Source organism: Pseudorasbora parva, chromosome 8 (genome assembly GCF_024679245.1).
Source record: "Pseudorasbora parva isolate DD20220531a chromosome 8, ASM2467924v1, whole genome shotgun sequence".
Taxonomy (NCBI): Eukaryota; Metazoa; Chordata; class Actinopteri; order Cypriniformes; family Gobionidae; genus Pseudorasbora; species Pseudorasbora parva.
The window spans coordinates 6,354,357-6,379,042 of NC_090179.1; the positions used below are offsets into that span (position 1 = coordinate 6,354,357).

General features: G+C 39.3%; 1 protein-coding gene across 3 annotated transcripts in view; it reads right to left on the reverse strand.

Moving 5' to 3' along the window:
- LOC137084072 (tyrosine-protein kinase receptor UFO) overlaps positions 1–24,686 on the reverse strand; it is a 58,337-nt gene that overhangs the window by 11,310 nt on the left and 22,341 nt on the right. For 2 of the 3 annotated variants that reach the window (XM_067450004.1, XM_067450007.1), the window contains exons 7-15: positions 24,320–24,503; positions 12,239–12,378; positions 10,917–11,064; positions 10,819–10,836; positions 8,726–8,855; positions 7,364–7,455; positions 455–550; positions 258–335; positions 77–169 (exon numbers count right to left, since the gene is read on the reverse strand). In XM_067450004.1, the coding sequence (XP_067306105.1) occupies positions 77–169; positions 258–335; positions 455–550; positions 7,364–7,455; positions 8,726–8,855; positions 10,819–10,836; positions 10,917–11,064; positions 12,239–12,378; positions 24,320–24,503 (979 nt within the window). The remainder of the gene's footprint in view (positions 1–76; positions 170–257; positions 336–454; positions 551–7,363; positions 7,456–8,725; positions 8,856–10,818; positions 10,837–10,916; positions 11,065–12,238; positions 12,379–24,319; positions 24,504–24,686) is intronic. The other variant, XM_067450005.1, reaches the window with a different exon arrangement.

Below are 24,686 nucleotides of genomic sequence, written 5' to 3' on the forward strand. Positions count from 1 at the left end.
GAAGTGAGCAAAACTTTCTTGTAGTTTTATGTCAGGTGACTGTTTAGTGTTTTACTGAAAGCGTGGCTCCCCTTACCTAGAAGCCGCATGACATTCTGATGATCGAACTCCTTCATGCACGCTGCTTCTCTCAGGAAATCTTCCATTTCGGTGCGAGTGCAGATAGCAACTGATCAAAACACAGCAGGAGGATGAAGTTAGTCGGATGGAAACGATTGCACGTGTTTTCAGAGATTCTGAGGTCTCTATTGACTCACTTTTCATGGTCTTCACTGCAACTTTGAGCACAGAGTCCTCCTGAGTGAGTAAACCCTCCATTACAGAGCCGAACTCACCTGCACACACACACACACACACACACACAAACAAACAAACAAACAAGCCTTTATCTCATCTGATGGTGAGTGCAGACAATACAGGTCACATATCCATACAGCAGTCATGTAACGCTCACCTTCCCCGAGTGTTTTTCCCAGCGTTAGCTTATGCCTGTCCACCATCACGTCCTGTAACTTTTGTTTGAGCTCATCGCTGATCCCCAGAGAGTTTACTGAGAAAAGAACGAGCCACCTGAGAGATTAGCATCAGTTTTCAAAGCGTCTTCGAGAGAACATCATGCCAGAAAAACAATACACGCCTATTCTTTAGAGAGAATATTGTCTTTGACATTGACATAGGGATGTTTTCTCTTTGTATTGTAATACAATCACCAAGTAAAGTGATATCTGTTGTATATGACAATTGTTAACTTCACACTTTATTTCATTTGACTGCAAGAGTTTTGCAAAAATCTTGCTATATTTTATGTGTATGGTTCACGTATTGTGTTGTGCTGTCAAAACGATTGATCGCATCCAGAATGGAAGTTTGTGTTTACATAATATATGTGTGTACTGTGTATAATTATTATATAGTATTTGAATACACACACATACATTCATATATGATATGAAAAACAGTAAGCACAAAGTTTTATTTTTGATGCGATTAATCATGATTAATCGATTTGACAGCACTGTAAATCTAAACATTTTAAGAGACAAAAGACATTTCTTTGATGATGACAAAATGTGAGGTACTTTCAAAAATGACTGAAAATGCCAAATATCTTGTACGAAAACGAAGAATGTCGCTAACAGAGAATTCCCATGTCAAATTCAAGATACTATAGAAACACTGCTTTTGCTTAATAATATTCTAATATACAATAATCTGGAATTAAGAGGATTAACAATACAATGCAACAATACATTGAAGCAAAAGTAGAAAGTTCATGCAGGTCTTTTTTCCCTCGCCTGACTTTTTAAAGCCACTTTAACACCAAAAAAGCTGTTCTCATACACACTGCAAAGTTTTGTTAGTGACAAATGGATTTAAAAGAGTTTATGAATCCCTCAAATGACTGAACATTTATGTCTGTTATTTTGGATTTTATAAACCGTGGTTGTCACTCTATATTTAGGGTGCGTTAGATTCATGTGTTTGCCTTTATATATTATCTAAAGTGTGATGAAAGTAAACAGATTTTCCATTCAGGACTCAAGCTCAAACTCAAGAACTCAAGCACAGACGAACTAGCTGAACTATGCAATTGACACCTAAAGTGGAAAACTCTGTGCGCTCAATAGAGGGAGTGAAAACTGCATTTAGTTGCAGAGTGTACGAGGCCAAACAGAACTTAAGTGTGAAAAAATCCTGTGATGTTGCAAGATTGTTTTGCTCTGCAAATGAACCCCCGAATGGAAATCAAGATAGCGAGTGGGATAGAGAGAGAGTGAAGGCGAAACATTTCATGGAGCTTCTCCAGATGACACAAACCCTCCACCCTTTACTATTGCTCAAAACAAGCTCACATTCATACCGTCCTCTCTCACTATCTCACAACACATGACGTCAGGCTTCCCTGGAATCCTCTGGATCTGACACCAAATGAAAGATCTGGAGATAATGCAGATGTTTCTACTCTTACACAAAACACTCAGCTTTTGTTTCAGTGATTTAGCTCATGACGGCAGTGAGATATGCTTGAGAGTTATAGCCAATATTTGTAAATACTGGAGTTCAGAATAGAACATATCTCATTGACTCATTCTCAGGACACGGGTGAGATGAAAAATACATCACATTTGTAGGACACATTAGAAAAATGGACTGTGTTGGATGGACGTGTGTCCCTGACATTAAAGGAATATTTCAGGTTTAGAGCATGTTAAGCTCTGTGTGTGTGTGTGTGTGTGTGTGTGTGTGTGTGTGTGTGTGTGTGTGTGTGTGTGTGTGTGTGTGTGTGTGTGTGTGTGTGTGTGTGTGTGTGTGTGTGTGTGTGTGTGTGTGTGTGTGTGTGAGACCTGGTAATCCCTATGTTATGGGGACAAAATGTCCCCACAAAGATGGCAATATCTGAAATCCTTGTCCTTGTGGGGACATTTTTAGGTCCCCATGAGGAAAACATCTTATAAATCACACAGAAGGAGTTTTTTTGAGAAAGTAAAAATGCAGAATGTTTCCTGTGATGGGTAGGTTTAGGGGCAGGGTAAGGGGATAGGATGTACAGTTTGTACAGTATGAAATCCATTACGCCTATGGAAAGTCCCCGTAAAACATGGAAACACGACGTGTGTGTGTGTGTGTGTGTGTGTGTGTGTGTGTGTGTGTGTGTGTGTGTGTGTGTGTGTGTGTGTGTGTGTGTGTGTGTGTGTGTGTGTGTGTGTGTCCTGATTTTGCCAAGTTAGATGCGCTCCTGATTCAACATATTTTGTTGATCCTGGAACAATAATCCTGTCTGAAAATGTAGTCCTATCCCTACCCCTATATTGAACCCTACCCATAACATATCCCTAAAATCAGAGGGAAATAATAGGAGAATAACACTGATGTAGAAGCACATAACCCTGCTTGTAAGCCTAAACTAGACATAAACTAAACTTATCCCTCAAATCTGATTGGTTGATTGGAATGTTCCATATGTTGATGCATGAACATATTATTCTTGGTAAAATCAGGTTCTGTGTGTACACATACAACTATCTTTGTGCGTTTTAGACCATAAGAGTGAGGACAAATGGGGGATGTTTTGGCCAGTCTTCGCTTTCCGAGACCCCTTTAAATGCCTGTTTGAGGGTTAAGACTTTTAATTAGGTTAAAGGTAGGTTCAGGGTAAGGGTTCAGGTTAGACACTTGTGATGGGGTTTGGGTAAGGAGCTAGAGATTACATTGTGCCAATGAATGTCCTCACAAAGTGTGCACACAAATGTATGTGAGGGGGCTGGGTGGGTTCTGTCAGGTTTTAAAGCCAACACCCATTTCTCATGTTTCTATGTTAACATGAATGTGTTTTTCTTTATCTGTTAGTCTCTAGGTACACTTTTCCCTCTCTCTATCCAGTTTAGTTGCCCCTGCATGTTGAGGCACGTCAGCCCCTGTCAGTAATAAATCCAGCAGTTTGAGGGTGAAATGAAATGTGATGCCAGGTGATAAGTGCAGGCTCATTTCCTTCCAACCTCTGCCAAACATCAGTGAAAACACCAGTGAAAACATCAGTGAAAACACCAGTGAAAACACCAGTGAAAACATCAGTGAAAACACCAGTGAAAACATCAGTGAAAACATCAGTGTCCTCAGAAGCGAGGTTGGCTGATCTTCTGTCATGAAATACTCTTGAGACCATAACTTACACATACTTCACACTATCATGAAATGTTGCATTTTTGATATGATTACTTTTAGGGCTGGGACGATGCACCTATTTCACGATTCGATACTTGGGTGCCTGATACAATATTGTGATTTTTAAGAATGGCAATTCTACAAGTATTGCGATTTGATATTGCTATGTATTGCTTTTTTTAACTCTAGATCACTGGGAATAGTTGAATGATACACTTATACATGATCATGCAGGTCGTATATCTGTAGATCAGTAATTCTTAAAGTGTAGTCCGCCATCGACCCCTAGTGGTCCGCGAAAAGATTACCTAAACTAGGCAAGTGTTTATAAAATCGTCACTTATTTAAGTAGATTTTTAATGAACTTGCGAAACAGTTCTTGCCATTCTGTTTTAATAACGTAAAAATGGATCTAAAATCCACAGATCTATTAGTTTTGTAATGTACTAGTTTTTGTTTCATGTGTAAAATCCCAGTAATTTCAGTGATATTGGACATTAAAGGCCCTTTCACACCGGACGCATAACGCATGCGAATACTTCGCGTCAAAGCCATTCACATCAGCCGCGACACGAATTTGCGACGTTCAGAGCTCCAACATTCCAAAACATTTGCTGCGTCAGCTGAGAAAGCCCGGACAGTGAAGATGAGCTTTTCATTTTATTTAAAAGACGGTTTCGGGTGCAACCCAGTCTTGAAGGACAGAGAGTCTGAAGGGGAGTATGCTAATCGTGTACAGGAGCTAAATCTTTATCATAGCCGGTTCTGCACTTTAGTACTTTCTTAAGTCTGTGGGACAATTTGAGGATCTCCTCCAGAGACAGCAGCGCATCTGACGAGACAAACCGCGCGCTTCAGGAACCAATCTATCCGGTCTGTTTCCAGTTCAGTCACAATGTAAATATTTAAGTGCCACAGACATACTGATGGCAGCACATTCACTTTCCATAATCGCGGACATAAGGTAAAAAAAAAGACGATATATAAAAGGTTAACTTAGGTTATTGCTGTCTGTAAACACAGCTGCAGATGCACAGCTTTGACTAGACCTACAGCTGTAATCTCATGAGATATGCCATACCTGGCAATGGTTAATGTTGAGTGAATAGCTCATGACATCAACTTGACATTTCGTCACCTTTGTTTCCTTGTATGTGATTGGTTGAAGCCGGTTTTGACGCCGCTAGAGTAAAACAAAATAGAAACTGAAACGGAAAAAAATAAATGCAGTTTTTTCGCCGCAGCACATTCGCGTTCGGTGTGGCAGCGCTCATTAAACAAACAGCTGACCAACAAATAAAACCATCGTGCAAATTATTCGCACGTGAAAATCGCGTCCAGTGTGAAAGAGCCTTAAGGGGAACATTCGTTTCAGCATTTTATTGTTACCATAGTTACACAACAATAGACTTCCTATACCCAGCACCTCAGTTTTAAACTAATGGCTCTTTGGAATGGCATTAAGTGGGACCTAGGCTGGTACAGTATGTTTAATTGCAGTTTTTTTTCTTCCACATGTGCAGTTTGTTGTTCATATTAAGCTGCAACTCATTTCACATTTACTTTTTCAAATTAAATAAAAATTTATATAATAATTTCTGATCATATCATTGCATTTGTGTTTGAATAATTAAGTTTTTGACTTGAAACAGTTGCATATTAAACTTAAATTTAGCTTATCCTTTCTATTTTGTTGGTTTTTGGGGGCGTGTTAGAGTGGGATTCTGTAGGTGGTCCTCAGAAAAAAATTGGAAGATATAGTGGTCCTTGGACTGAAAAAGTTTGAGAAACACTGCTGTAGATGTTTCTAAGTTCACCATTTTTTCTTTTACCCCTTTCTTGTTTCCACCAGTAAAAGATATGATGCATAAAATGCTATTGCGACCGCGCGTCGTTTTAGAATAATAAAAGCTTTGTAGGATTCCAGTGAGGAAAACAAAGTTGTGTCTATTCTCAGAACAAACATAAAACAAACACAACGGAAGTATATCAAATCTATTCGCATGGGCATGTTTAAATTACAGGGTTTATAATCTCATTATTTTAATACGCTACTCCACATAGGAAGAACAGACATGCCAACTAGTTACTGACCTGATGCAGACGCATCTGAAGTGGACTAATATCGTCTTGGTCTGCTCTGGAGCGAGGTTTACGTGAGGTAACGCCACGTGAAAATAAGCGGGTCTAGGCCTGTCACGATAACATATTTTGCTGGACGAGAAATTGGCCGAGAAATTATTGCAATAAACGAAAATATTGTTGTTCTGAGACCATTTTCATCAAAAATAATGATTATGGCATTAAAATGCAGGTACACCTTTTCAAAGATCAATTAACTTTAATTTCTAAAGACTATTTAACACAAAAAAATGGAAAACATTTTAAATAACCTCAATAAATGAACAAAACAACCAAAAACAATAAAAGCATGGTTTCTCAGTCTGTTTAAAAATGCATTTAAATAAATACCAAAAGCAATAAATAAAATGGATGAAAACTGCAACGGATGATTGTGTTTTAGGAGCATATTAGGGGCGGGGGTTCACAAAACCCATGGTTCGGTTCGTATCACGGTTTTAGGGTCACGGTTTTCCGTTCTGTATGGTTCTTGTTGTTTTTTTCTTTTAATCCAGAGATACTTCAGCATATGATATATTAATTATCCACAATTTAGGATACAGTATTAACATTTTTTTTTTTTATATCATAGCCTAATCATGCACAAACTGTACTTGACCATCTCTGAGGAAAGTGATATTTAGATACAGCAAGAGAGAAGACATTGACATGACATGCTTTTCATTTATTTGGCCAAAAATAGAGAATGTGTTGCTATCTCTACAGGAACGTATGTGCCTTTTTAGCACACAAAGACTGAACTGAAGAATTAACTTCAGTTAATTAACGAGGGTGCGCGCGGCAAAAATGACGTTGACGCGGAGTGCGCGAGACCCCATTTCACTTGGCGTTGTGCACGTCAAATTTCGTAACTTTGCGTGTGGCTCCGCAACCGAAGAGTCACGAGATCTGCTGGCCGAGAATGACGTCCCATCACCCGGTCTGTCGACGAGTATAAACACCTCCCCAAACAGACGAGGCGCACGCAGTCAAGGAGAGAGACGAGGAAAACAAAAAGCATGCAAATGGCAATTATCGCGGCCGGAAAAATCAACACATTTATAATTTATTATTAATTCAGTGTATATAGAGGTCTATGTTTGGATGAATATTTTAGTGGGGCTCTGCTGCTTCTGCTCATGAGCCGTGGCTGCTTTCCTCTGTCTGGTCCAATATATTTTGAGCAAGGACTAAAATATAGCAAATTAAATTCAAAATATAGAATTTTAATTTTAATTTATTTTTTATTTTTATTTTTTTATAGCCATAGTCAAGTGAATCAATTAGTCTTACCATGACATCATTAACAGTCTAAAAGTGACAGAGTAGAAAAGAAAACTCTTTCATTGATCTGTACTTAAAAGTAAAACGTAAAAGTGAGATTTTCAAACCTAAACTTCAACTAAAATGTATAACTTTGGTAAAAACAAAAACTAAGCTTGCCTAAGAAGGGTAGGAAATAAAATGCCATTGATCTGTTCTTGGCCAAGTGTTTCTGATCTAGTTACAGCTTCATGTGCAAGCAAGAAAACACATAATCAGACGGTTTCATATGTGGATGGAGAAAAAGCAAACTCACGTGTGGCTTCTGTCGTGCGTCGGCTGTACGTGCGACGGGCTCGGTAACGGACGACGAGTTCTCCGCTCTCCATCATGGGTTCAAATGCCTCGCTGTACAACACACACAAATATATCTTCACATGAAAAATAACCCTTTTGTATTTTTCATTAATTTATGCAGTCAATGTTTGCTGGTAATGTATATAGTAAATGCTACTAAACAAACATATGTTCACTTAACAGATATTTCACATTACTTCATTTTACTAAAAAGAATGACGCTTAACCCCATTGAAATCAAAATGAGAGTTTTGTGCCTATTTTGTTCATGTCTGTTAGCTGTGAGGTCATCTTCATGCTAACACATGTCCTATGAAAGGTTATAACAGGATGACGGAGTTTATTCCAGCATCTCAGGCCACAGGCAAAGAAACACTCTAGACAGATGACTGGTCCATCATAGAGCTAATAAACACACACACACCCACACACACCCCAGCAAGCAATAGCCGACATCTCACCGTCTCGGGTAACTATTGACCTGATATAGTCCGGCTATGAGTAACACACTCCTAGCCAAACAACCTTTAATGTTGTTTTTGCCAAAATAACTTGACATGTATGATATTCCATCATGTAAGCAAAGTCAACAGTGATCACAAGGTGTTTGCTTTCATTCTAAATGACTAGTCTATACTTTAGCTTTGGTTAGACATCTATTACATTTTATATGTACACACTTTTGCCATGTTTTAGCCTAGATGTTCGGGCTGTGTTTGGATGGCTATTGTCTTTTAAACTTTTAAACACAAAATTGTTTGCTGGGACACTGACATTCACACTTACAGCTACTGATAATTTATTGTTAGTCTATGAACTGTGGGGGAAACCCTAACCTGCAAAGGGAGAACATTATTCTGCATACGGATGTAATGAACGTCAGGAAAAACTCTACAGATATTTGCACTTAAACTGCACAGTGTTTCCTTTCTTGGAAAATGAACAAAAACATTGGTGACATCATCTCCAGCTTATGGGTGCACACAAATGTTTGTCCAATGATGTAAACAGCAAGCTGCAAATTATTTCATCAATTGTGGAACAATGTGTGTGAAAAACATTTTAAGAGTTTCTTATTTTAAAGAGGAACTATTATGTTCCTTTGCTTTGCGCAAACAGCAACATTGCATGAACATGTAAAAAGCATTATAGGACCCCTTTAATTTTCAATAAGTCTGTTTCCTGCCATTTAAGTTTAATAGTATTGAGATCTCTGCTGACCTCCACAGTGTCAGAATCCTCTATAAAAATAAAGAAAACACAGCCAATGTATGTGTGTTCCCTGAATGGAAAAGCCAGTAGAAGTCCCATCAGCACCCACCCGAAGCGCGTCTCCTTCCGCCTCAGCCTGGTCACGTACACAGCCAAGAGCACAGCTAGAGCGACGGCGACGGCGATGGCCATCACCACATACCACCAGTGCCAGGAGAACGCCGGAGGACTCGACAGACCTTTACACATACACACAGAAAAAGCAGATGAATAAAGACTAATATGTCCATTTAAACTTGATTATAAAGAGAAAATAATGCAAACATATCTAAAAGTATGAATATGTTTCAAAACATAGCAGACTGCCTATTGAACAGGATTTCAAAGCATAACAACCTCTTGAGTGTAAAATGTTGTTTTAAGACATTCGCAGTTCTGTTTCCAGTGTTCATTGTCAGGTCTGGCTGTATTCGGTGAGTTCAGGTGTGTTTCCTTGATTCCCTGTTTCTTGTACTTTTGTATCAAAGTTAGTGCATTCGGCTCCTACCCGTATAAAAAATAGCCATGGTTTTATTATAGTAAAAGTGAAGTAACCATGTTTTTTGGATAATTGATTACCATTTATATAACCACAGTTTTACCACAAATAGGCCATGGTTAAACTATGGTTAGAGTAGCAAAACTATTTCAGTAAGGGTATCCTCCTATGGTTTTGAGTCTATTTCAGGATTTAGGCAGCAAAATGGTGCAGCATTATACAAATATTAGCTAAATTCCAAGGCAGACATAAATAAATACCAGTATACAATACAATGGGCTCAGTGAGAGAAGAAACCAATCAAGATGGATGATTTAAGCTTATTTCAGCATTGATGAATTACATTTTTGCATTTTCTGAAGAAACTGTGAGTGGAGCTTTTCCTTTTCCATCTCTACAAAGCTGAGGATGGCCCGAATCAAAAGAGTCTCCACATTAGAGACATTAAGAGTCAGTAAGAGGGTGGCACACCATCAAAAAAAAGAGGTATAAAGATCCGACAGATGGCGCATTAAATCGTCTAGTGACTTCAGCTACTTTCCATTGAGTGATTGATTTACTCTTTTTTAACTTGAGCACACAAATGACAACGTCCTGCAGTGATGCGGTGAACACCTCTAAACATAAGCTACTGAAATATGAACACACCGAGATCCCTATTTCTACAGGTCTTCTACCCGGATGTGCAGCGTGATTGGGGGTTTTTCTTGACTACATTCTTCCTCCTGAGAAATACAAAACATGCTTTCTGTTCCTAATGCAGAAATGCTAGTGTATGCATTCGAAAACTCAAGATTATTGTAATGCACTGCTGGCTGGATGTCCTGAAGTCTCTAAGAACAAGCTGGTTCCGTTTTGTTCAAAATGCAGAAGCACAGGACATATTTATATTGCAGTCTTTTTGCAAATTAGTCACGCCTACAGATGTTTAAATAACAGGAGAAGCCATGAGCTGTAGACATGGTAAAGTTATAATCTCCTTCTTTACAAACAATTGTGAATTTAAACGAGAGCGTCTGGTTAAATTACATCAGGTTAGATTAAAACCTGGCTGTGATAATATTCCCTGTTGCACTACACTCACCAGAGCAATACCTGACATGTCTTAATATTTTACCATGGTCATCTGGTCAGACTAAAACATATCCATAAGAGACTAGAAACTCTGCGTGTGTGTGTGGGTGGATGTGTGTTTTGGTCATTGGTTGAATTAGCTCATTAAATGACCTCAGAGCAAGATGTCCACATTTGCAATAGGGTGTGTTACTTCTAGAAATGGTCCTAAAGTCTCTCTCTACACATACCTCCCACTCAACAAAACTCCTCACAACTTCTGCCTGTAACCGCTTTCCTTTCATTTCTTTCTGTTCCTTTCTTTCATTCATTTGCCTTTTTCTTCCTCTTTTTCTGAGACGGCAACCGCGAACAGAAAAACAACAGCATTTCAAAAATGGCACTACATAAGGGAAGTAAAAGGGAAAATTCCACTTCCATATTTTGTGTGGGTCCGGATTTCTTGTGGCACCAAATCACTTACATGTCTGAATTCACTTCAGTCAAATAACATCTTGATTAAAACCTACAAAAGGTTTTGTTCAGGGTCAGGTTTCGGGTAAAAGAAATACTGTAATTAGATCACTATAAGAAGGAAGATTGTCACTCACCTCTGGATTGTCCGGTTTCTGCAAAACATTGCAAGAGACCATTAGCATTCAGTGGACATGTTTGACCTATGCGTAGTATTGTCTGTTTGCCTTCATACCTGAATGGAAGAGCGTGATGGTTTGGAGAGGCGTCCAGGGTCCCTGTCCTGCACTGGTGTACGCACACACTCTGAAGGAAACATTCGACAGGGGTGCTGAGAGATTGACAAGCAGCTCTGTGTCCAAACCCATGTCCACCATAACCTGCTGGAATGGAAATATGCAGATAAATCAATGATAAACGACAACTGAACCCTGCTGAAAAATCCAGCATTGCTGGTCACCAACACAAAGTATGTTTTTCATGCTGGGACCTGTGTGGGATGCTGGTTTCTGTGTGGGATGATCAGTTTAGCTTGAGAGCAGCATGACTATGCTGGTCCGCCAGGTAGACCAGCTCTAACCAGCATAAACCAGCCCAGACCAACACAGAACTCATGCTGCTTTATGCAAGATTTTCAGCAAAGCAATGTAGATGTTTGAGTCAACATGAAACACATTTGTCTGTAATCTGATGGATTGGCAAACTATTCAATGAGGAAAAGAAGTAGAATGAATTAGGAAAAATTTGAGGGTCATGATTAAATTCACGTCATTTATGTCATTTTAAATTAAAAATCGCAGGGAATAAGATGAACTTTTACAGAAAATACTTGCTGGACTTTACAAAAACGTGTTCCCTTTTATTATAAAAAAGAACTCCAGCAGGACTTTGGTACCATGATGGCATAACATGGCAATACAATTGTATTTTGATGGCACTGAATGAAACCATATTCACATGCCACACAGAAAAATAGGGTGTCAAAAATACCTTTAGGGGTACAACAGCTTGTCGTTGGGGCAGTGCCCTTAAAAGAACAACGTTGTACCATTTTTACCACAAAAAGGTTCATAGTAGTACCTTAAGGTGCGCATTTGTACCCAAAGGTACTAATATGCACCTTTTAGGAGTAAAACAGGTACAAAGATGTCCTTTTAAGGGTACTGCCCCAGTGACAAGCTAAAGGTACAATTTTGACACCCTATTTTTCTGTGTATACCATGGTACAATGTGCAAAACAAATGGTAATTTTTCCAAGATAAAGGAATGGCATTCCAAAAGTAAAAAAATATCAGTATGTGGTCCTGGTAAACCTTTACGTTCTGGGGACAAAATGCCCTCACAAAGATGGCAACATCTGAAACTCTTGTCTGAAGGAACATGTCCCTCGTGGGAACATTTTTGGTCCCCATGATGAAAACACCTTATAAATCATACTAAGTGATGTTTAAAAAGGCATAAAGTTTTGTGGAATCGGTAGGCCTATTTATAGGGTTAGGGTCTATGTAATATCCCCTCAAAAACATGAAAACCCAACGTGAGTGTGTGTACGGTTACCTGTTCCATATTCGGTGCACTGTACTCCATCATGTATCCCTGCAGGTGGCCGTTAATCTTCCCAGAAGGTTGCGCCCATCTGAGGAACACTTCTGTTCCATTCACCACAACCGTCACATTGTCTGGGGCCGAATCCGGAACTAAAACGCAAATAAAACAACAAACATTATCAAAACTGTGTGACAAACAAACACAGAACATCTACATTACACTCTCATTGTTGCACATCAGTGGATAAGATGCTGAGATGCCCTGATTTCTGAGTGCACTTAGGGCGTGTCCGAAAGTTTGCTAGTTTATGTTTTGGGCGTAACCTGCAATAAACCAACCAGAGTCTCTTCTCCCATTCCCTTTAAAAGCCAGTTGTGCTCGCACCATGGCGGATTTGCACTCAACATAGCGTAATATAGACACCCTCTACCATGTAAAGTGCAAATTTGCCATGATTTGTCAAATAATTAGCCAATTTCATTCGTCATTACTGCAAAGAGGTCATTCTGATACATGCAATGACTATCCACTATAACATATAGGCATTTTTATATTTATGTACACAATAATAGTTTTCTAATGATGAACTTTTTAACATCCTTTAATTTTTCATAATTAAAAATGTTTGTGTGCTGCGGAGTATAATAAGCACTGTCTACAAGTGAACGCACATTGTGCACCCACCTATAGGCTCATATTACTAACACACCCTTTAAATAACACACTAAATCCTGCACTATTGCCTTTAGAGCAGGTTTGTGTTGGTCAATGGTCAGTGGTTTTCAGTTCCTCAACACATCAACGCTCCAGCAATGCTCCTGAACACTCCTGGTTTTCAGACCAGCACACCCATGGGGGAACAGATGAGCCAGTGCGTTTGATATCTAAACAACGTGAAACTGGCAAAAAAACACTTGGCCTAGTGCCGGGTGTATGATGAGTGAATAGGTCTGCCGAATATTATACTATTCTGAATATATTATCCTTATTTTGAACCCAACATCTGTGCCTTTCTGAATAAGGAATTCATCCCTTCATATGAGGTATAATAATTTACTGTGAGAGTACATGTGTCCCAACACTGAATGTCAAAGAGAGAGTTTTTAATGAAGAGGAGAGAGAGAGAGAGAGAGAGAGAGAAGAGAGAGAGAGAGAGAGAGAGAGAGAGAGAGAGAGAGAGAGAGAGAGAGAGAGAGAGGAGAGAGAGAGAGAGAGAGAGAGAGAGAGAGAGAGAGAGAGAGAGAGAGAGAGAGAGAGAGAGAGAGAGAGAGAGAGAGAGAGAGAGAGAGCTGTGACAAAATACACTTTAATACATATCATGTATTAAATTATGTTTTATGCTAAACACTGCAAAATATCAAGCATTGCACAGTTTCACTTGTTTGTAATTAATAGCAATGTTCTCTGTGGTATTTAGAAAGTAGTAAGATTGTATTACAGTCTGAACAAAGCCATATTATCCTTTTTACATATTCTGAAAAAGTGTAGCAAAAAGCCTCGTCTACTTTCCTCTCCGTTCCTTTGTTAAACGCATTTTTCTGCCGCTGTCTCTGCTTCTAATCCAGAGCAGCAGAAATAACAACACACTGGCAACGGCCGCAGTAATGGTCTGAAAATAGCTGTGTGTGTGTGTGTGTGTGTGTGTGTGTGTGTGTGTGTGTGTGTGTGTGTGTGTGTCTGCCAAACTCCCAGAACAGAATTCTCTTAAACATCAGGATCAAAACCATTTCTTAGTATATATATATATATTGTATTTCTCCATTGCAGGTATGATAGAAAGCGTTTCTTTGTCATTTCATCCTGTAAACACACGTTCTCCTCAGCCCTGGGCTGGAGACGTTGAGGAACATGGCTCGGCATTCAGATGATGTTATCAGGAGGAGTTTCACGTCTGATTGTTTCCACATGTGTCTCTGGCTCATGGCTGTGAAAATACACTTTTTACTCTCCCCTCGCTATGGCCTAACCTTCTCTCTCAATAACTTTCCTTTTTGGAAATCTTCTCCTAAATTTCCAGTACGACTCAAGCACACCGTTCAAAGAAACCAGGAAAAATGGTGGGACAGGAAACTGGATGTTACTAAAACTGGAAGGACCTAGTCATAAATCCAACAGGAATGGGTGCAGGATTCAGAATGAATTGTGTGTGAATCATTGGGAGTGCAGTGGTGGGGGGTCGGTTTGGATCCTACTCTGTTTCTACAGGACTTGAAATGCGACCGGGACACGTTTTAGTGAGATTCACCAGTAAACCTCAGTCAGCTTTTTGAGCTCTTTGACTATGAAACTCTGAGTCAAGTATTTCTTTGAGCACATGCTGCTTTACAAGGCCTGAGCCTCAGTCTTAAAACAATTAGTCACAAATTGCGTTGTTTACTGTTCGCGGTCACGCGCGGTGTAAAATGGGCTTTCAGAGAAGTTTCCTTTAACTGTTCTCTCATGCAGACAAGACTGTTTATAGGAAAATACACCACCTACACACAACAGCAAAATGCACATGCCAATTACTTCCTAATCCTGTACACACACCGTTCAGTGATTTACAAGAGTGAAAATAACATTCAACAAAAAATGTAGGTAGTGACAATCGCATTTACAAAGAAACCTATACAGTGTGTACTGAACTGAAGTGAACTACACATGGGTTGTGTCCAAAATTATTATTGCACTATTTGAAGGGACAGCCATTTGTAGTGGTGTCTGAAACCATAATGGACGTTATTGAGTGAACTCAATCCCACAATGCACCGCAATAACGCAAATAAAAATGATGTACGCAAATACAAATGATGTACATTCACCCGCTAGAGAATACACACACAATGCACTGTGAGGGTCACGACCATAGACTGTAAACAATATGGACGTAAAAAGTAACCACGCCCTCAATTATGCAGAACTTTAAGGCTTTATATAACGTAAACGAATGAGTTATAAAAATATTCAACCCCCTCACAGTTGTCATAAAAGTCAAAATTAGCCGTATAAGCTAAAACCACAATTTGTACCAGGCTGTAAGCATGGTTTTTTTTTTTTTTTTGCTGTAAAGTTGGTAATTTGAACATGGGGCTCAATGAGATTCTGCTCCCTTCTGGAGCCTGTCCCTAGTGGCCAGTCGCGACCAAGTGGCAACCTCCCGCGATCTCTCTTGAAGCCAATACGGAAGTAATGTAAACTGCAATTCATCAACTGGCCACTAGGGACAGGACTCACATGCGATGACTCGCTCACAAGATGGCGACGCCCAGCTCGCCCCTACTTTAGGCTTCAGAACGGCTTATCAGAATCCTATGGGTGACGTCACGGACACTACAGCCATATTTTTTTACAGTCTATGGTCGCGACGTGCTGAATTAATTCCTGTGTGTGGCCAGAAGATGGCGCCCACAGCTTAATCAGCCATCCATCCATTTTCTAAAACTGCACTAGTCCAGCGTAATATTATACAGGTTTAAATTCCTTTTAACTGTTAAATTGCGGTTTCTAGATGCTAGTTTCCATGGCAGAGTTCAAGATAAATATTTTCATTAAGAAAGAGGTGACTCATGCTGCGAGATCTTGCCAATAATAATCCATAATAAACCAAAATAAATTTAAATACTTTCTATTGAAAATAAGACAACGATACCTTAACATAAGTGGAGATGGCAAAACTTTAAGAATGATCTGTGTGAAGCAGCCTTCAAAGCTTAAACAAAACATGCCTATAGCAGTCAATCATCACAATTTCAGAAGTGTCGTATTTCATACACACACAACTTAATACTTAGGGAAACTTGCGTATTTAAATCCTGAACCACTCCTGCAACTTCACAGATGTTAATGGGGAATAGCCAATAATAACTGACATTAAAGGGATACTTCACTTCTTTTCTGAGACCTCTCTCGTCTCAGTGCGTGCTCTTAATCTCTCTGACGCGCGGTGATGATCTGATAGCATTTAGCTTAGCCCACTAAGCCCAGTTCATTCACTATGGTACCAAACAGAGATCAAGTTAGAAGTACCAAACACCTCCACGTTTCCCCTATTTAAATACAGTTACACCAATAGTTAAACGATCAAGTATGATGACACAAAATTAAGTTTGCCGCTTTTCTAAGCAGATTAAAAAGGAGAACTATAATGTATGGTGGAATAACACTTCTGAGAGTACTTCGGCTCGCCGCAGTAAAAAGTCACACCTGAAAAATCCTCTCCCCCTATTGATGGAAAGGAGAGAGTGAGGGGGAGATTTGAGGGAGGATTTTCAGGCGTGACTTTTTACTACGCCAAAGTTAAACATAGTTTCACGAGTTCACACTTACAAATAATTCAGATAGAATAAATGGTGTGCGTATTTGGCGTGCTGTCCGAGGAGAGGGCTCCGAGCTCGGTATTTGGCCCGAACCCAGAGTACTCCCCCCGTATCTCTGGTTAGGAAAGTTAACCAGGTGAGGTAGAAGGGGTGGTGGAGGGATGCTGCAAACTTTGTCAAGGAACATTGGTGAGTTGACTGGGTATTTATGTGATCCTCCACTTGAGCTGATTGGTAGACATGTTGATTACTGATTGCTGACAGCTGGTTGGAATGACATCATGATTGGGTAGATCATTTGAACGTGCTTCTCCCGAACTTAGTTTTTTAAGAAACATAATTTAATGTGAAAAGGCGATGGAGTATCCCTTTAAATTGCATTTTCACATTTTCAGTAGTAAGATAACAGCATTATTAACGATGTACATTTTCCAGTTACAAGTTACTCTTTCCAAAACAGGGGTGCAGATTTATTTTGTTGTCGTTGTTATATTGAATTTTGCATGCAATTTTACAGCTTTGTTAAAATGTCCTCAAATGTGGCACTGAGAAATCTGATATACTGTAGTGACTCGTTTCAGACGTTTATTTACAGGAACATTTTCAAGAAACATTTGTCTAATAGCAAAATATTGAGGTAAACACTGCTGTTCACAACTGGTCCACTACTTTTACGTTTATACTTTTATAGCTTCCCCAGCACTGGTGGACAAGAGTAGATGTGATTATGATTATGATTATGATTATGTAAGTTCAGCTCACAGGTTTAAGTTAATCCGTTCAAACAGAAAGTGCCAAACCAATTTCATTGGGATATCAGCGATCAGCTTTGTTTTTTCACTCTCTCTCTCATCCCTTGGGCAATGTGGGACTCTGGGAAACTAGCAAAGAGTGTGTTTTTTTTCTTCACCCACCCCCTCCTCTTTTTCCTGTCCTATCCATCACAGCATTCCTCTGCCCCATTCACTTTTCCCACAGTGTGTGCATGTCTGTATTTCATTCGTTCTTTTTTTTGGCAAGAATAAATCAAAGGTCGTGTAAGGTCAGGGCAGACGAGACGTGGGCCGCTGCATGAAACGGGGGAGGGACAGAAACCAGTGTAGCGTGTTTGGGAAAGCTGGAAATTCTTTCTTCAAGAGAATTTGTAGGATTAGTGCAAAGATAAACCAAAAAATTAGTTTTATATTAAAAAAAAGTATGTTTTTTTTTTTTTTTTTTCATTGCTCAGAGTTTGCTCTTTTTGCAGCTCAAATGTTAAGACACTTCTCTTAAAATGTTTGGTAAGAAAATAAGAACATTTAACTGAAATATTTGTTGAGACACATTCGAGCTGCAAACTTAATGAAGCAGCTAAAATCATTTAGTCTTGGAAGAACCTGAAATATTTGAGTTCATATTTCTCTCTCTTTCTTGTGGAAGCTTGCTTCAGGGTCACAGAATTTAAAAAAAAGGTAATTGCAACTTTTTATCTCACAATTCTGACTTTTTTTTTCTACTTCCCAGAATTGCAAGATATTCAAGTCAGTCTTTTCCCCCTCAGAATTTGACTTTATATCACTCAATTCAGACTTTATATCACTCAATTCAGACTTTATCTTTTTTGTCAGAGAAAAAGTCACCATTATCTTTTAAAATGTTTTATTCTGTGGCTGAAACAAGCTTCCATACATTACGCACCTGTGATCAGTTGATCAGCAGAACTTATGCGTTACATCCCTTTAAAGGATTAATTAACCCAAAAATTTTAATTCTGTATCTATTTACTTTCCCACAAATCCATGAGAACATTGATCAACACACACACGCAATGGTAAACTGAAGCATAGCTGAGCTGCTTGACCAATGAGGGTTATTCTTGTTGACAAAGTACGGTTTGTCTTCTGTTTGGCATATTGATGCCACATTGATGTTCTCTATGTATGAGGTGTCAATGTGTGAATAAAAGCCTACAATAATAAAAGCCTACAACTGTTTTTTATATAAAGTGATCACTTCTTTTCAGAAGACTTTTTTTCACTTTTTGAAGCTTGAGATTTTGTTTGCATCGACTTTTAAAGGTAGGCAAGAATTGGTTAAAAAACCTTTTTTCCAAATTTGTTTAAAGGTTCTTTATATATCAATACATAATTAAAATGTAAGTACTCTGAAAAATAAATGATAAAAATTGAGTGTCTGTAGACCTCTCACGACTGTTTTAAAGGGGGGGGTGAAACACTCAGTTTCAGTCAATCTCATGTCAATCTTGAGTACCTATAGAGTAGTATTGCATCCTTCATATCTCCGAAACGTCTTTAGATTTATTATATTTATAAAAGAAATATGGGCTCTACCGAGTCTTTCCGGAAAAAAACGAGCGCCTGGAGGCGTATCGAGTGGGCGGAGCTAAAGAATGACGAATGCGAACAAAGCGGTGACGTCCTCAAGCGTGGAGAAACCCATGGCTATCGATCGGATTCAGCTAATACAGATATGATCCAGAATCAGATCCGGAGGCTGAAATAAATTGAACAGGAGGAACAGCAGCAGCAGGACGTCCGTCTCTGTGTTATGGACTGTATTTAGTGGCCTGTCAACATTTGTGTGTCTTTACTCGCAGTTTATGAGGACATGATTCAGTTTATGGACTATTGTATGTGACTAAACCTTAGCAGTAGCAAGCAAAACGGTTTTGTACGTCAGACTAGTGTAACGTTATACACAGAACAGCAATGGAGTAACCGTTAGCGCATTTGAATGACGAAGCACGCGATCGTGTCGTTTACTGATGTTTAATCGCGCGACGATAGCCGACAGCAGACATTTAAAGCAGTTTTACTCACCGGCTGCTTCCAAAGCAGGACCAAACCTTTATCGCTGGGACCGCTCCGTCAAAAACACACTTCTTTGGTATGATTTGGTGAAGTTCTGTGACAGCAGTGGCGTGGAAATCCAATTTGAGACGCGACTGAAGCGATGTTGTGAAGCTTCCCGTCATTTCTGCGTTCAAATCGGTTCAAATGCAGCGCTGCCTTCCCGGAATGCTGTGCTGAAGCGTTGAAGTCGCTCGACGTCACCCATAGGAATAAAGTGGAGCGCGGCGCGGACTATAGCGACAGAAGTGTTCACGGACGACTGGATCTGCAGCTGAGAGAGTGTTTATGGGCGTGCATTTCCTCTCTCGCTCTAGTCACGCGCGTGCGCACCGTACCGGGAGAAGAGCCGCCCCCTTTAAAGACAGCTCATTATTTCCATTCACTCCACCTTCACCCTTCTGGGCTCTTTCCAAAGCCACGCCCCCAAAATACATGAACGCGCCTCACCGACCAATCAGCTGTAAGAGCAGTGTGCATGTAGTCACATCATGTCAGAATCACATGTTATAAAAAATCGAACTTTATCAGTATGAATATAAACAAATAAGATGTCTATTAGTACTCACTATCAAGCTAGAATACCGATACTGGTAAAGTTTAAAATATATTTTTGTTTAATTCGGTAACGAGCTAGTTATATTTATAAGGCAAAGCTAAAATCAGGTAGCATTGATACATGTTTTTTCAATAACATGAGTTATACTGTGATGAAGATTAATTTAATGTAAGATTATATACTGTGTTTTGCATGTAAGAGTTTCCATGATGAAAGCATTGTTGATTAGTAGTAGCTAAAGCTAACTTAGCTCCAAAAAAAAAGTTCCTGGATGTGGTGTACTAGCTTTTACACATGCATTTTGTTATCTAAAGTTAAATTTTGCGAAAATCAACACAACAGCGATCAACTTGAGCTAAGCATATTGAGTATTTATCATCTCTACTAATGGCTAAGTGTATAATATTGTAACTTTATGCTAAGTAATGTTATGTTAGCTATATTAGGCAGCTACATGTGCTCTTGATACATGCTTCATGAAAACATAAACCAAAAAAATTTAGAATCAAAATGAAAGATGACCTGTCCAGCAGAAATACAGCCAGCAATGAGTCGTTTGTCAGGTCCCTCAGTTCTCACCATCGTTGAAAAGCAACACAGATATTTACTCACGTATGATTTCTTTGTTTATCCAAAGACTTTCTGTGCATTGCCTTTTCTCGTACTGTCTTCCTTTTTTGCATTGTTTGCCTTCGCTGACTGTAAACCTGCACTGTGAATTTTGAATGCTCTTTCTCTGCCATTATTTGCCTAGGTTTCGTTCCTCTTGAACTGCTCGAATCAAACGAGCGTGCGCACATGTGGGCAGATCCTGTAGCGAAAGCGGTGGTCGCCATGGTAGCGAGATAGAGTGACAGTCGCCCAAGCCAATCACTTGTTTTGTCCCGACCGAAAAAAATGAGCGGTGTTTATTGCAGATTAAAAAGTCTAGAGTCACTCGATTTTTATACTCTCCTTTTCAGAGTACTTACATTTTAATTATGTATTGACATATAAAGAAAGTTTAAACAAATTTGGACAAAAGTGTTTTAGATCATTCCTACCTACCCTACCTTTAATGGATGAAAAGAAAAATGCATGGGTCTTAAGGGTATATACCGTCACATAACCCGCATCTAATTTGTGATTTTTCTTGTGAGGAGAAAGACAGAACAGAGGGACAGCAAAACAAAAAAGGCTTTTGCTTAAGAAATACTTCAAGTCCACCACCCTAAACACCAATAACACGCAAACTAAAAACAACACCACACCTACACACACATATAAACACGTACACCCCAGTACAGCCCAACACAACCAAAACCCTGTCCTGGAAAAAATGAAACATTTCCTTCACTCCTCCATCATTCCTGTCCCTCACCCGTCCCACATACTGACACAGCGCTGACGTAAATGATTCACTGGAGACCGAAAAGACGAATAAAACTAAATCTGGTTAAGCAGAAGACATAAGGAAAGAGAATAACACGACCTTTCTAAAGACAACATGAAATGGCATTACAAACCCATTTTACTTCCATATATTGTGCAATATGTGTCAGTGTTTGTATCACACTCCAAAACAGATGTAAGTGGACGCGGAGCCAAGAACATATCGAGTGCTGGAGCAAGTAATGGAAAACCTGGAGAAGAGTTGGAGCGGAGTAGTGAAGGAGAATTTGCTGTCGCTCCAGTCACATGCTCAAACTTCTCTTGAAACTACATTCATTGCTACAGGATGTGTAAAGTGGGCAAATTCTAGATGAACTGAAACTTGACTAAATTAACTTAATTCATAATTGTGCTGGAGTACTGTACATAATCACGACTATTCGCAGCCTTGTTCCTATACAACTTCAATGTTGTGCTAGAGCTAAAAACTCCAATTGTTTCCATTTTATGAAAGAATCAACCTACAAATGGCTATTTATTGTCGTCTAAAAAAGTATTTTGACACAAAAAAGACACATATCCCTTTAAATAAACAAGTCCAAACTAAATTAATGCATTAAAAAAAGAGAGCTGTGAATGGAGCAGTCATTGAGGAATAACATTTTCCAGGAGCTTAAATTATTCTTGCATTAAACTCGCCAGGGACCTCGTTTATAAAGCGTGCCTACACAGATTTGAAATTTATGTTGAACGTTAATGTATGCTAAAATACGCTAAAATACGCACCAGCGTTCATATTTATAAGAACAGACTCTGATGTGGGAAACGGCTTAGTGCCACATCAGGTTTTAACCAGACAGACTTGGTATTTGGAAATCTAAGCAACTCTTGCCGCTTGCCATTCTCAAGTAAAGGATTTAAAAGAAAAAAATGCTTCAATTGCAAACGTAAGCAAAACTATATAAAATAAGTGGTTTAAATGACTTTAATGCAGTCATTTCACCATTAAAACAGACATGTTGATTGATGCTTTGTCAATGCAAAAATGTTTTCTGAAAACACCTGCAACTGCTGAAAAAGAAGCCATTTCACAAACATCGAGGGTTGTTAAAGCAAAAGCTGATCACCATCATGGTGACTTCAAAATGAACATTTTCAATCCACATCTAAACCTCTGTTAATTCTCAATAAGAGCTTCTGTAGATGTCTGACAGAAATAAAGTCAGTCTGGTTAGTAATGTGTGAAGCTGGTAATGCTGTTTGTGGAGTTGTTAAATCCTCTGATGAGATCTTCACTTGATTTCATCTAAGGCTGTGAGATTCTTGCAATGATACAAATCAATGTTCATTATATGTTGAATTGTTAATCAAAATAAAGCTGAAAGAACGTTTGAGGAACATCATACCTTATTAAATAAGTTCCTCTAATCGCAAGAAAACTGTTAGAAACTTAAAAACAAATCCTTACGTTCCCAGAATCAGCACAGAATATTTGTAGAAAGTTCTCTTAGCTGTTAGCGGGGATATTAATGACTAATTAGTTAGAGATTAAATTAAAATAAAAGGTGGAGATCTGAAATCATTCAGCTGCGAACAATTTCTATAAATAATTAGCAGTTTATATATTTTATATCTGGAAGGAAGGCATACATATGTTTTTTTTTGTGTTGGTGTGTGTGTGTGTGTGTGTGTGTGTGTGTGTGTGTGTGTGTGTGTGTGTGTGTGTGTGTGTGTGTGTGTGTGTGTGTGTGTGTGTGTGTGTGTGTGTGTGTGTGTGTGTGTGTGTGTGTGTGTGTGTGTGTGTGTGTGTGTGTGTGTGTGTGGCCTGGTAATCCCTATGTTATGGGGACAAAATGTCCCCACAAAGATGGCAATATCCAAAATCCTTGTCCTTGTGGGGACATTTTTAGGTCCCCATGAGGAAAACATCTTATAAATCACACAGAAGGAGTTTTTTTGAGAAAGTAAAAATGCAGAATGTTTCCTGTGATGGGTAGGTTTAGGGGTAGTGTGTGTGATGGGTAGGTTTAGGGGTAGTGTGTGTGATGGGTAGGTTTAGGGGCAGTGTGTGTGTGATGGGTAGGTTTAGGGGCAGTGTGTGTGTGATGGGTAGGTTTAGGGGCAGGGGCACTGTAGGGGGATAGGATGTACAGTTTGTACAGTATGAAATCCATTACGCCTATGGAAAGTCCCCATAAAACATGGAAACACGATGTGTGTGTGTGTGTGTGTGTGTGTGTGTGTGTGTGTGTGTGTGTGTGTGTGTGTGTGTGTGTGTGTGTGTGTGTGTGTGTGTGTGTGTGTGTGTGTGTTTAATGAATAACATATACGCACATTTGAAAAATGATCATAAGATCAAATGTAGGATGGTTTCTACGTAACATTTTATAAATGAGGCCCCATGTCTCCATTTCTTACTGTCTGTGTGTCTTAAAGCTCCACTCTCAGCCGTTTGTTTCAAATAAACATTTCATAATGCCAATTTATGGAAAGTACCCAACACCCACATGCCCACCTCGCTCACTCTCTCTCTCTCTCTCTTTCTCTCTCTCTCTCTCTCTCGCTCTCTCTCTCTCTCTCTTCTACAAACACTCCTTCAGCTATAATCTGGTATGAAAAAACTTATACAGCTCAAGTACAGTTACGGCTGACCGGCGTCAGAGCAGAAAACACACATCGGACCCAGGAGCTGAACCGCACAATGCACAATCACTTGACCTACAGGATAAAGTGGACAGTATGGAAAAGCATTTGGTCATTCCTGTGGGGTTTTTTTGTGGAGTATTTTGGGCTCATCCCTAATGTACATTATCAAACACACCTCTGTCTTTCTCAGTCCCTGGTCTTCCCGTCCTGACAGTTTCCATGTCGAACAGCATTCAGTGTTTAGCAGACACAGACCTCACACATCCAGCTACTGTAAACACACTTGACTCCAGCAGAAGACTGCGCTGTAACACTGACCATGAGTACAGCTTGTTCTTTCTCTGTGAGCATGAGACCACAACGTGCTTACCTCCTTCACTGGTGCTGATGGGGACCCATGCTGTCCAGTTAGAGACGCCCTGACTGCTCTGGCAGGCCATTCTGAAGTCATATTGGCTGAAGGCTTCCAGACCTGAGATCAGGTGGCTGGTGTCTGGTGCGCTAACCTTCTGATTGTAGATCAGCTGGTCAGAGTCTTCACTAGAAGCTTTAACCTGAAAGGATTTTAACAAAACCATTAGATGATTGGTGGTTTGGTATCATTTCCAAGTTCCTAATCTATAACAGGGCTTCACAGATCAAAAAACAAACAAACTTGTACACACATAATATATATATATATATATATATATATATATATATATATATATATATAAAATATATATATATATATATAT